The following is a 13,887-nucleotide window of genomic DNA, read 5'->3' on the forward strand; positions in this document are numbered from 1 at the left end:
TGTCCTTGATTATTTAAAACACCCCGGAAATACATTTCTCACCAGTATAGTAGGTAAGTGGATAGTCAGTGCCCAGTGCACACATTTTTTTTTTTCTGAAGACTGTGCCAAGTACACTAACAGCCTTTCATAATTTTTTTAAAAGGCGAAGTCAGTAATATTCATAGAAAAAATTTTTTTCCTATATTTTCCTTTCTATAAACTATTTTGAATTTAAATAAATCAGTTACTTCAAACTGAAATCTTCTATTACCACTATATTTTCCTTTCTATAAACTATTTTGAATTTAAATAAATCAGTTACTTCAAACTGAAATCTTCTATTACCACTTTTTAATGATGCATTTTGTGTAGCCATTAGTCACTTGTTCACAAGAAACAGTGAAATGGAAAATTTTTTAAAGAACATACATTTCTATCTTGTATGTTTATGAGATAAGTGATTTAAAATATATGAAACCTGCAAAGGGAACAGAATTTTTAAATATTTTTATTTTATTGGCGTATAGTTGATTTACAATGTTGTGTTAGTTTCAGGTGTACAGCAAAGTGATTCAGTTATATATATACATATACAGTTATACATATATTGATTCTTTTTTAGCTTCTTTTCTCACATAGGTTATCACAGAATATTGAGTAGAGCAAAGGGAACAGAATGTAAGTTAGTTGTATGTATCAGTGAGTAAAGGAATGACTGCAGCCCCAACCAAGGAATCTATATGTGATGACCACTTCACATCCTTCCAGGCTTTTCAGTTGCTTGTTATATGGGTTTGGGCAGGGCTGGGTTTACATTTTTTTTCTCCTTCACAGTGAATGTACTAATAGGAATAGAAACCTGGCCAAAATTGCTGGGACACCATAACACTACTGTATGAATCCTTGAAAAGACTTAGGACCAAAGTATAGGGGTACAAAGGCTTAGACGTTCAGTGTCAGTGGTGTTTTAGCAATGTTTTTGTATGATAACATTTTTATGTGTTGTTGATAGGATGAAATTTGAAAATTAAAAATACTGCATTACTCTTTAAAATGTTATAAAAATCACCATTCATTCTTTCTGTCTGCCCTTTAGCCAAATTATAAGGAAAAATGATTCCCAATGGATATTTAATGTTTGAAGACGAAAATTTCATTGAGTCTTCTGTTGCCAAATTAAATGCCCTGAGGAAAAGTGGCCAGTTCTGTGATGTTCGGCTTCAGGTATTTAAAACGTAATTGGAAACTTACAGAATTGATCTTTCATTACTAAAAACCATATGTTCTTGGATTGGCTTGTTTTGTTTTTCACAGGAGGCATTTAATGAAATAAGTTTAAAAAAGAATGATTTACCCAGAAATGTAAGCTGAAGGATATGATGTAGTAATTAGCTAGAGAAATACATAGTCCACAATGCTTCTAATGTTAATTCCTTACTTTGCAGGTCTGTGGCCATGAGATGTTAGCACACAGAGCAGTCCTGGCTTGCTGCAGCCCCTATTTATTTGAAATCTTTAATAATGATAGTGATCCTCACCGAGTTTCTCATGTTAAGTTTGATGATCTCAATCCGGAAGCTGTTGAAGTCTTGTTGAATTATGCCTACACTGCTCAGTAAGTTCTCTGAAGTACATCATATAACTAGGGAATGAAATTCCAAGTCCCTCTAAATTTATTTAAATTAAGTGTCTGTGTTTCAAGGCCTTGGTATGATAAATGATAAAGAACCTTTTTTCTAATAGGTTGAAAGCCGATAAGGAATTAGTCAAAGACGTTTATTCTGCAGCAAAAAAGCTGAAGATGGACAGAGTAAAGCAGGTAGAGTAACAGAAGTAATATACAAGGAGTACTGTTACTAGGGGGTCTTATTTTATATGATTAGTGTGTACAGTTTGTTATAAGACATCTGTTGGACTCGAGAACTTGAAAATGTCCCTTTTTTTCCCCTAGAGAACCGAATATGTATGTAATTTTAACTGTTTAGCCAATGTAACACAGCAGGGTCACACTTCCTCTCAGATAATTCAAGCTACAATCTTGCTCTTTCAGTAGTCTTCTCTGGCAGGGTAAGTCTTGATTTTCTCAGTTAATCATATAACTCATATCCTTAATTCTCCGTTCTTCTACACTTCTTGGTTGTTCTTTAGAAGTATTCTTTCTAGAATTTAATGCCACTGAGAAGTGCTTAATAATTTACAGGAAAAAAGGCATTTAATCCTCTAATGTGGGAGTCAGAAAACTGCAGGCCTGAGGCCAGCTGCCTGCTTTTATAACATCTTATTGTAACATAGCCTTCATTTACATACGGTCTATGGGTGCTTTCCACCTGCTGTGACAGAGTTGAGTAGTTGTGAGAAAGTACGGCCCACAAGCCTAAAAACTTACTGTCTGGCCCTTTGAGAAGAAGTTTGCTAAGCCCCTCACCCTGCTTAAAAATCCTTTTGTGGTCATAGCACACGTCCCTCAGGTTAGAATTCCAGGCTCTCCTTAATATAGTTGCTATTCTTCCAAAACTATTTTGATTGTCTTATGTTTTGTTCTGGCCAAACTAAATTGTTGCAGCATCTTCCCTAGTTTCTGTGTGCATTCAGCGTCATCTCCCCTGTAGAGCCCCATTCAGATTACTGCCTTTATGAAGTCTTATCTATTATTCTAGTTGGAAATACTTGTCTGAACATTTCATGTGCATTTTCATAGCATTTCAGTTTGTTGCATTTTTTCTTATATATTTGAATGGCATTCTTTGATGTTTATCGTTTGTATACATGTATTCTTCCTACTGTTAAACTTGTTCTAAGGCAGTGATTTTTGGTTAATCTTTATATATCCACATAGTACTTACACACTGAGTATTAAATATTTGTTAAATAAAATGTATGTAAATGTTGGCACTCGTGTATTTCTTTTCCAAGGTTTGTGGTGATTATTTACTATCTAGAATGGATATTACCAGCTGCATCTCTTACCGAAATTTTGCAAGTTGTATGGGAGACTCCCGTTTGTTGAATAAGGTTGATGCTTATATTCAGGAGCATTTGTTACAAATTTCAGAAGAGGAAGAGTTTCTTAAACTTCCACGGCTAAAGGTAAAATCTATAAAGATGAAAGATGTAAAGGTTAAATAAAGAGATACATACTACTTAGTTCCAGGAATGTAATCTTTCTCCATGTTTCAAGCAAGTGAGTAATGGTTATGAAAAAGACAATACATTGAAACCATACGGTTATTTTTAGCAGTGTAATGGTTTTCTGCCTACCAGTTTGTTTACTTTCTTTTCTTTTTCTTCTCTTTTTTTTGGCTACTGGTTTCCTTAAAAATTAGAGTAAGCGTATGGAGTGCAGTTGGGCATCTATGACCTCTTTATTATGAAATTGAGAATTAGAGGCTCAACACTGATCCATGTGTCTTTGTTTTTTCCCAACTCTAGTTGGAGGTAATGCTTGAAGATAATGTTTGCTTGCCCAGCAATGGCAAATTGTACACAAAGGTAATCAACTGGGTGCAGCGTAGCATCTGGGAGAATGGAGACAGTCTGGAAGAGCTGATGGAAGAGGTTAGTTTTAAAGTAAATGGGATTCAACAATTATTAAAAATTATTTTGCTATAACATGAAGGATTCCCTTTCACTTTTATTTTATAACCATGACCCTAAAGAATTTAAATTTTGCTATAGGTACCCCTAAGCTGAGAAACAGGGGGGGTGTCCAGGTGAGCTGAATGAACTGTTCAGTTTGGTCTTCTGCTTTTCTTTTTTTATTTCTTTGCTTATTATGTGCTGTTAACTTTCTTTAAAGTAGCATGTAATTTGCTTTAGAAATGGGAGGTGGTACTGAAATTTTCTGTAGATTCTTAATTTTTCTTCACAGGTTTTTGCTTTAAATTGACAAGTAGGTAAAAGCTTCTAATGGTTGTTCCTCCCCATTGATTTATCTCCCCATAGGTTTATTAACAAAACTAGGATACCCAAGACTGAAGAAACAAGAAGAATCCTCAAGTGTATTGACACGTAAAGAAGCAGCAGTCCTGCCCCAGTTCTCCTAAGAAAAATCCGCTGTGGGCAGAGAACGATGATGATTTAATGGTGTTTACTCCTTTACAGGATTCTTATCTTTAAAGCTTTGTGTTTTTCAATGGTGTTGTTCATACATATAGTCACTCACTTAACTTGGGCTACTTTTTGAAAAATACACAAGAAAAAATTGACGGAGAAATGGTGGGAATTAAACATGCAGATGGAACAGTGGAGTGACCTTGAGTTTATCCCTCCACTTAAGCCTTTCGGATTCACTAAAGGCTTACCAAACCTGTTAGGCCTTTAAAAATACAGTTATCATTATGCTCTAAAAAGGCTAACAGGTGATTTTTAAATTCTATATGGTTTCCCACTTGAAAATCAGATGCATTAGCCATATGTTTGCATCTGTTAAGGGAGGTGTCTCTGTAGCTTGCTTGAATTTTTGCACTTGTTTTTTATCTGTTTTTCTTGACATTGCTTGCGCAGGACGGAAATATGTTTATGCACATTAGACCACTTACTCTTCAAAGGTGTAAACCATATTCAGTATTTTATTATAAATATGTATATTCTTTAAGAGCCTATATATTGTACTAGTGCCTTTTTTTCTTAATGCTGTATCATAGAAGCTATGAAAAAACGAAGATTTCTTTCAAGCCAACCAAGCCAAGGACTCTTCAGCCAGTATTAGAAGATTCTGTATCTTATTTTTGTTTTTTAAATTTTTACCACCATGACATGTATTTTCTTTACTTTGGGATCCTGCCAGAGTAAGATGTCAAGAAGCTCAAGAAGCACACTGGAGGTTACCTTGAGGCGTTTGTGTGATCTGCATACTAGTGGAGTAGCCATGGAGACAGTAGCCACATGGGTGTTCTGTTGCTGTTTTGCAGGTTCAAACCTTGTACTACTCAGCCGATCACAAGCTGCTTGATGGGAACCTACTAGCTGGACAGGCTGAGGTGTTTGGCAGTGATGATGACCACATTCAGTTTGTGCAGGTACACATTGCACATCTGAGGTAACCTCAGGTTAAAATTTGATTAGAGCATTTTATAGTATACTGAAATTTTCCTTTAATAAAGGAAAGTGGAAGACCTTCATTAGTATGACTGCACAGAAACACTTGTGGGAGAAAACAAGCATACCTTTCATACCATTACTACCATTTTTGCCACATAAAAAGAAACTAACAGAACAAAGTAGGGAACCCCACTTAAGATTTTTTTCTCAATCAAATAGGATTTATAAGCAGTAAGAAAAAGGGCCAATAAGATGAAGCAAAATAGAAATTAAATGTTATTTTGGTCAGATTATAAAAAATAGTTGTTTGTATTGGGAATGACCGTTAGACACAATTTTTAAAAAAAAATCTCAGGTATAAACTTTTTCAGTTTATGGATAAATAACATAGAGAAAAGAATACAAATCATAAATGTCACATAGTGAACCCACTGGTTTAAACACTACCTGGGTCAAGAAGAGACTTCTAGCACTCTGGAAGCCTTCCTCTTGCCCCCTTCCCAGTCACTGCCCTACACTACCCCAAAGGAAGCCATTATATCCCAACTTCTGAAGCATTAGATTAGTTTGCCTGTGTTTGAAATTTATGTAAATGGTTATACAATATGTATTCTTTTTGTTTGGCCTTTAGCTCAACATTGTATTTGTGAGGGATAACTATAAAGTAGGCTGAGTCGACCCAAGTTAATGGGTGTTTTCCTTTAATAATTAGAAGGTAAATGATAGACTCAGAAATAACGTGTATGGTGATACTATCAGGTGTTCTGTGTCAGTAGTGGCTGAATATTTTTATTTTCACAAAAAGCTTTTGGGGCTGAGTTAGTTGAGAATTTTGTGCATGTTTGTGTATTTTGAACATTGAGGATATTTTCCCTCTTATCTCTAAACATCTCTAAACTGTAATTTAATGGTTTTTTAAAGTACTCTTTCAACAAGCAGTGGTTGAGTGCCTGATAAGTGGCAGGCTGTGATGTTAGGTAAGAGGGCCCAGAAATGTGTAAGAGACAGTTTCTGCTTCCGGGACCTTACAGGAGTAGGTAAAACAGAACAGATTTATACGAATTACCTACGGAAGACATTAAGGGGAGGGTGGAACCAAAAGGAGAAAAACTAGGGAAATTTCACAAAGGAGGCGACATTTGAGCCATCTGAGGATGTAGAAGAGTTTGCATAGCAGATAGAGGTGTGTCAGATAGCAAAGGATACCTGTGAAAGGAGGATACTGTTGGAATTGCAGGTCACATGACTGGGAGAGTAGGTAAATAACATCTGATCGAGGATTATACTTTATTCTACAAGTAGTGTGGGACTTTCAAAGAATTTTAGACAAGGGAGTAGAGTGATCTGAACAGATATATTTCACAACTTTAATAATAGTGAAAAACTGGACAAGAGTCTAGCAATAGGGGGATTGGTTAAATTATGGTATTTCCCTACAGCAGAGATCTATATGTTCATTATCATATTTTAGACAAATAGTTAACTATCAGGTGGCAGTCTCTGGGTCGTGGGATTCTAGCTCATTTGAGGGTTTTGTTTGTTTGTTTGTTTGTTTTACTTTACTAAATGCATCGAACCCTTCTATTTTTTTTTTTTTTTTTTCCCCCTCCGCCCCTTTTTTAACTTTTTTTTTTTTGCGGTACGCGGGCCTCTCACTGCCGTGGCCTCTCCCGTCGCGGAGCACAGGCTCCGGACGCGCAGGCTCAGCGGCCATGGCTCACGGGCCCAGCCGCTCCGCGGCATGTGGGATCTTCCCGGACCGGGGCACGAACCCATGTCCCTTGCATTGGCAGGCGGACTCTCAACCATTGCGCCACCAGGGAAGCCCTGAACCCTTCTATTTTTATGACCAGGTACAGAGGGTAGATTAAAGCTTGTGAGACCAATTTGTAGACTATTACAAGCAGTAGTTCAGGTGAAAAGATGAGGGCTTGATCTAAGGACGAGAAGGGGAAAGGGTGGACTCTAGACATTTATAGTTACAAAGGTCTTTAATGATTGTTTAGATTCGGAAAATTAAGGAAACGAAGAATTTGAGGGTGAGTAGGACTCTGACCTGTGTGACTTATTCCAGGGAAGTGCCATGAATAGAGATGATGAAGTAAAAAGGATGAGGAAACACACTAAGCTTCAGGAAGAGAAAAAGTTGAGAAGCCACCATTGGAATCAAATTGTGTTGTACAAGCTAGCTAACATAGGAAAAGAAAGTTTGAAGGAGGACTGGATTGTTAACTGTGTCAAATCATCCTCTGGGAGGTCATGTAAAAGAAGATTAGGGATATCTCTTCTACATTGGTTTTAGGAAGCCACTTTGTAACCTTTAGTGGGTATAATTTCCAGAGAGTATTAAGGTTAAGAAACGCTTAGCTTCAGAAGTGATGGTGGCTGACAAAGAAAGAGCTACCAGGGACCACCCCTTGGGGAGGTCAGAGGCAAAGAAAGTGTGGGCCAGTGGGTGGGCTGAGTGGGAGGAGTTGATAGGGTAAAGTTTGAAAATAAAGGAGAGTAAAGAATTAGGTTTGAAAGTGTTCTGGAAGGAACATAAACGAGTTAACCAGCATTTCTATATAAGGCTTAGTTACATACCACCAAGTAGTCTTCATTGTTACTGTGCTTTTTTTTCCACATTTGATTTTCTCTCAATTAAAGCCATACATTAGAACAGGTTTCTTACTACAGTGAAAGCTCTTAATCAAGCATCATCAGCTTGTGTTACTTTGGATCCCTTCTTCCCACAGATTGGGATAGGATTTTATGTACCTTGTACTTCCTAGTAGCACAGGACACACCAGACTATCGTAGTATAAAAGAGTGGCTTTATACTCAGAATTCCTAATCCTTATTTTTCTTGCATTGCCTTAGGCAATGCATATTTTCTCTCTTATTTTCAGTATTTTTACCTATAAAATGGGGAGATATATTGCCCTTACTGGATTAAGAGAGACAGTGTGAATAAAGTACCTAATAACACCTAGGTACATAATAAATGTCTAAATGGAATGTAATTATAACCATTAGCATGGTACATTCTCCGCCTTTTCTCAAAATAGCCTACTTAAGCTATAACCACATTTGCTGAATTGCTTACACCAAACTTGATAGTTTTTTCACAGCTTCAAGTAGCTATCAAAATCTTTTTCTCTATTGTTTCATGGCCTTTTCTTCCACTCAAAACAGAAATTTCCATTAGAGATTCTGTCTACCCATGAGGCTGTGGCCCTGGGGATCAAAATAAGTGGATGAGCAAACTTGGCCAGGTACTGAAGGTGGTACCTATTCATTCAGCAGGCAGTTCCTACCAGGGTAATCTTGACTCTTCTAATGACATGTGATCATATCCTTTGGAAGTGTCAAGAGCTAAAGTAATTGGAAGAAAACCATCAAAGAGAACTCATACACGAGGGTACAATGTAATCTTCTTACAGTCATTTGAAAATTTGCAGCTTTGCCCATTTCTCCCTCTTTTATGTTCTCATGTATTCCTTTAAAAATATTTGGTTCTTTTAGTATTATTGCTTCCTTAATTTCTGATTACCATTTTTACTTCTGTGTTTTGATGTAGTTTTACTTGTCTAGAAAACCACTCTATAATACCTTTAAGGTAATCCTAAAGAAATATACTTGTAAATATTTCTTGTAATTGCCACTTTTTTTTCCTATAAAATAACTTTCAGAGAGATTGGATGGATATATGTCTGCTAATATGAAGGATACCAGTACATATGATTTAGTTAAGTTTCACAGTTTCATGGAGATAGTGGGTTAAATGTATTCTCTCAGTTAATTCATGCTGTTTTAGATTTATAACATTTTGGAAAATTCTATACTTAATATAAAGACTATGTGGATTATGAAGGAGGAGGTTCCGTTTTTTCCTCTCTTGACTATTCTGATACTTGACCCACAACATGTTTTTTTAATTGTTGAACTTGAACTTTTTCTTGACCAGGGTAGGTGTAGTTGTTTCCTTATTAAGTGGAGATGGAAGAATGCCAGTGATGTGTGTCAGTCAGAAAGTGTTGTTTTGTGTTAAACCTAGGTGTGCTATAAATGTCAATAATAAGTGGAGGGTACTAAGGGTTTTCTCAGTGTTGTGGAATAGCTCAGGAGCAAAGGTACACCAGGTATGGTCTTTGGCTAGGTTTCTGTAGCTGCCTTTTGATTTTGCAGAAAAAGCCACCACGTGAGAATGGCCATAAGCAGATAAGTAGCAGTTCCATTGGATGTCTGTCTTCTCCAAATGCTACAATACAAAGCCCTAAGCACGAGTGGAAAATCGTTGCTTCGGAAAAGACTTCAAGTAAGTGTATTACACTTGTCAGATTGCCTTCAGTTTATTTCTTTTTTTAAGAAGGAGTTTTAAGTGGAACCATGTAATACTTCTAAAGTGATTGAGGAAAAAACTCAGAAGCAACTAAATTTGGAAAAGAGTAGCAGGTCATCCCCTGTCTGGAATCTGGAGTCCAATTCAGGATCACACAGCAACCGAAAGTAATAAAAATTGCATCTTTAAACATGGAACTCTTGTGCTTACAGATAACACTTACTTGTGCCTGGCTGTGCTGGATGGTATTTTCTGTGTCATTTTCCTTCATGGGCGAAACAGCCCACAGAGCTCACCAACAAGTACTCCAAAACTCATTAAAAGTTTAAGCTTTGAGATGCAACCAGATGAGTTAATAGAAAAGCCCATGTCTCCTATGCAGTACGCACGATCTGGTCTGGGGACAGCAGAGATGAATGGCAAACTCATAGCTGCAGGTAAGAGTAGAAGGATGAGTGACTTATCAGAAACCTTCAACTGGCTAAGCCTCTATAAGGGGACGTTTATGCTTGCTTGTGACATGCAAACTTTGGAAGACAGGGTTTATTTAGTATGCCTTCTTCTGTGACATTCCACTTTACCACATTCTAAGAAGACAGAAATAAAAAGTCAATACTATAGTATTGCCTAGCCTTCAAGTTAATGTCTGTCTCTAATTCTTAAAAAACTATGAAGTGGGTAATTGTTCCCTCCTAATTTTCAAGTCAAGACTAAGCAATTTACTTACACTCATAATTTTGTCATTCAGCTGTTACAGGCACTTAGTTAAAACATTAACTAATGTGGCCTTATTAAGTGTGTGGACAAAGATTCTTTTTCTCATTTGTACAGATTACTTAAATCATTCTAGACCAGAAAGGCTGGTCCAGTTTAATACTTTAAGCATAACTCTTTGTGGTTCTTGTACCAGGTGGCTATAACAGAGAGGAGTGTCTTCGAACAGTTGAATGCTATGATCCACATACAGATCATTGGTCCTTTCTTGCTCCCATGAGGACACCAAGAGCCCGATTTCAAATGGCCGTACTCATGGTAAGTGCACTATATTGCAGGAAGAAGCAGCCCACATTTAGCTTTTTCTAAGAACTTGAGAATGGCAGAAATATTAATCTCTCGCTTTTGGCATAGGGCCAGCTCTATGTGGTGGGTGGATCAAATGGCCACTCAGATGACCTGAGATGTGGAGAGATGTATGATCCAAACATAGATGACTGGACTCCTATTCCAGAATTGAGAACTAATCGTTGTAATGCAGGTAATACTTTTCTGCTGAGATCATCAGTATTTAAGTATGATAATTAAGTTATCAATTTATAACCTTATTTTATACTCACATAGGAGTGTGTGCTCTGAATGGGAAATTATACATCGTTGGTGGCTCAGATCCATATGGTCAAAAAGGACTGAAAAATTGTGATGTATTTGATCCTATAACAAAGTCATGGACAAGCTGTGCTCCTCTTAACATTCGTAAGTTTTTTTTTTTTTAAGACCTGTGAATCAATGGTATGTGTAGTGCACACTTACAGTTTGGGGAGATAGAATAATAATTTTGGTTTGACTTGATTTTATAGGTAGACACCAGTCTGCAGTCTGTGAGCTTGGTGGTTATTTGTACATAATTGGAGGCGCAGAGTCTTGGAATTGTCTGAACACAGTAGAACGTTATAATCCTGAAAATAACACCTGGACTTTAATTGCATCCATGAATGTGGCTAGGCGAGGAGCTGGAGTGGCTGTTCTCGGCGGTGAGTGTTGGGATTTGGAGAGCTGAGGAGTAGGTAGTAGCAAGAGTTTGTTCTAAAATTCCAAGAGAATGTCAGTGATAACTATCCACTTGTATAATTAAGAATTCAGAACTAGCCTTCTTTTCTGACGCAGTGGGGATTGGTGGTTTGTCTTTTAGAAATGTCTTTTCTAATCACTCAGTACTGGATATATAACATATTAATTCATCTTCTTCCATAAATCATACTCATAATGCATCATCTTGGAATTTGAGTTTGTTTCTTTAGAGCAAGAATTTTAAAAAATTTGATTTGTAAAACAAAAGAAATGGAAATCATCTAAATCTAGTCTTTTCTAATTGTCTACTCCATGCCTAATTGGAAGCAATATTTTTAGATTATTTTTAACAAGTGTTTGCAAATCATCATATGTAGACACAGTTTTCACATCCATTTTATGGATTTACATAATGTTTAATTACATAATTATAATAATGAATTCAGTTAGAATTGTTTTTAGAGCAAAGCTTGTGGCTCAACTGGCAAGAGCCTAAGTGTGTAGGCACACCAGTAAGTAGCCTACTGGCCTGCAACCCCTGGCCTACTATGAGCCTTGTCGGTTCTTTTATGGGTAAGTACATGGATGCAGGTAGGCTAAGTGACAATCAGATGAGAAAATAATGAATTCGAGAATCACTAATAAGGTTTTTCCTTAAGCTCCAGAGAATATTTAATGCTAACATTTTATTTGTCTGAAATTAATTTAATTATTAACTGCCCTGCATGTATATTTGAAAATAGTCATAGTTCAGTCTGTTTGCAAGAAGAAATTTCCATGCCAAAATCATTTTATATAGTTGGAGAGCTCTAGAAAATGTTCAGTTATCTGAAACCTGCTTTCCTATAACTTACTTTGAATCTTAGTTCTTATGCACTGGACTAATAACAAAACTTCCGGTGCACAGAACTACTCTGGTTTGCCACTTACTAGTTGCATCTCTAGGCAAGTTGTCCAACTTCTTTGTTCATTGTATCTTCATCTGTGAAATGGCAGTAATAGAAACAACCACATAGAATTGTTGTGAGAATTGCACTGTAGTTAGATGGTGCCTCCCCTTCCTTTAAATTGCCTGACTTACACATACAAACGGGTTCTTTTCAACTCTATTCCATTTGTATCCCCAGCTTCTAGGGAGTGCTTGCTACATTAGTAGGCATTCAATAAATACTTTCTGACAGAATGAACAGTCTTTTCTACCAAGAACCACTGTTTTAGCAAAAGATCAATTTAAGGGTTTCTTTCTTAGCCTCTCTAGATTAACCTTGTCTCTTTTCTCTTTTAGGAAAACTGTTTGTAGGTGGTGGCTTTGATGGTTCTCATGCCATCAGTTGTGTGGAGATGTATGATCCAACTAGAAATGAATGGAAGATGATGGGAAACATGACTTCACCAAGGAGCAATGCTGGGATTGCAACTGTAGGGAACACTATTTATGCAGTGGGAGGATTTGATGGCAATGAGTTTCTGAATACGGTGGAAGTCTATAACCTTGAGTCAAATGAGTGGAGCCCCTATACCAAGATTTTCCAGTTTTAACAAATTGAAGACCCTTTCAAACTAACAGGCTTAGTGATGTAATTGTGTTAGGTAGAGGTACACTTGTGAATAAGGAGGGTGGGTGGGTATAGATGTTGCTAACAGCAACACAAAGCTTTTGCATATTGCATATTATTAAACATGCTGTACATACTTTTTGTGTTTATTGGGAAAGGAATGCAAAGATGAAGGTCTGTTTTGTGTATTTTTAGGGCTACTTTGGTTATTTTAGTTTTCTGGAAGTTGATATTGTAAAAGAATAAACCAAGAATTGATTGGGCACGTCATTTCAAGAAGTCCCCTCTCCTCCACATTTGTTTGCCAATTTGCACATTAAATGACTCTTCCCTCAAATGTGTGTATTATGGGGCAAGAGAGGTAGGGTTTTAAGATATAGGCAGTTGGGTTTTTTAAGGTCCCTTTTTCAATAACTGGAACATTCTATAACAAAGAGACTTATTTAACTAGATGACAATGACTATTTTTGTTTTTATTAAAAGAAAGCTTACATGCCTACCGAGGTTTAATCTTTTATGATGGCCTTTTTATAAATTTTTGTATTCTCAGCAGAGTGCTTTACTTGTTGAAGTAAAATGTGGCAGGTTCAAATTACTGAAGCAGAGTGACAGTCTTAAAAGTATGCAGTGAGGTGTTTTACACGCCCAGAATGCAAGCTTCAGAGAGCTCTTGCCTCAGCTGCAATTTTTTTTTTTTTTTTTGAGAATGCAATACCAATGTTTATTGGAATGGAGTTGCTGAACAGTAACATGGCTGTGATTTTTATTTGATACACTGTTTTTAAATACTTCGACTTCTTGGGAGTATATTTTATATAGCAAAACACTCAATATTGTATTAATAACAGTAAAGAACAGTGAAGTATTTTATCTTCTAAATAATTCCTATTTTTTATTTATCATTAAAAAAAACAATCCTAAATGGCAGCCCTTGATTGTAAAAAAAAAAAAAAAAAATTACCTTAAACTGTATTGGGTTTATGAATGCAGCCTTTATCAGAACTATGTTTTTGTTCAGTTTTCCTATTCATATGGATAAATACTGGTTGGGGTGGTGACTTGGTATCTAATGTGTAATGCTACACATATAACTTAACGGTGCCAAAATTAGAACATCCTAATGCTTGCTGCTGATGCAAACATATTAAAGGTACTTTGCAGGAAATCCTTGCACCATGGGATTACTATCCAAATGTTGTT

The 13,887-nt window shown here is 36.5% G+C and overlaps 1 protein-coding gene across 1 annotated transcript; it reads left to right on the forward strand.

The window, feature by feature from the left end:
- Window positions 1–1,095: 1,095 nt before the first annotated feature.
- IVNS1ABP (influenza virus NS1A binding protein) lies at window positions 1,096–13,668 on the forward strand (the record flags this gene model as incomplete). Its single annotated transcript, XM_082832386.1, has 13 exons — window positions 1,096–1,206; window positions 1,428–1,597; window positions 1,726–1,801; window positions 2,896–3,069; window positions 3,412–3,537; window positions 4,893–5,000; window positions 9,193–9,322; window positions 9,559–9,783; window positions 10,257–10,378; window positions 10,475–10,601; window positions 10,685–10,816; window positions 10,921–11,094; window positions 12,417–13,668. The coding sequence occupies 13 exons, from the start codon at window positions 1,096–1,098 to the stop codon at window positions 12,668–12,670; spliced, it is 1,929 nt and encodes a 642-aa protein (XP_082688512.1). The 3' UTR covers window positions 12,671–13,668.
- Window positions 13,669–13,887: the final 219 nt, after the last annotated feature.

The sequence above is a fragment of the Leucopleurus acutus genome (genome assembly GCF_964270905.1).
Source record: "Leucopleurus acutus genome assembly, chromosome: 2".
Taxonomy (NCBI): Eukaryota; Metazoa; Chordata; class Mammalia; order Artiodactyla; family Delphinidae; genus Leucopleurus; species Leucopleurus acutus.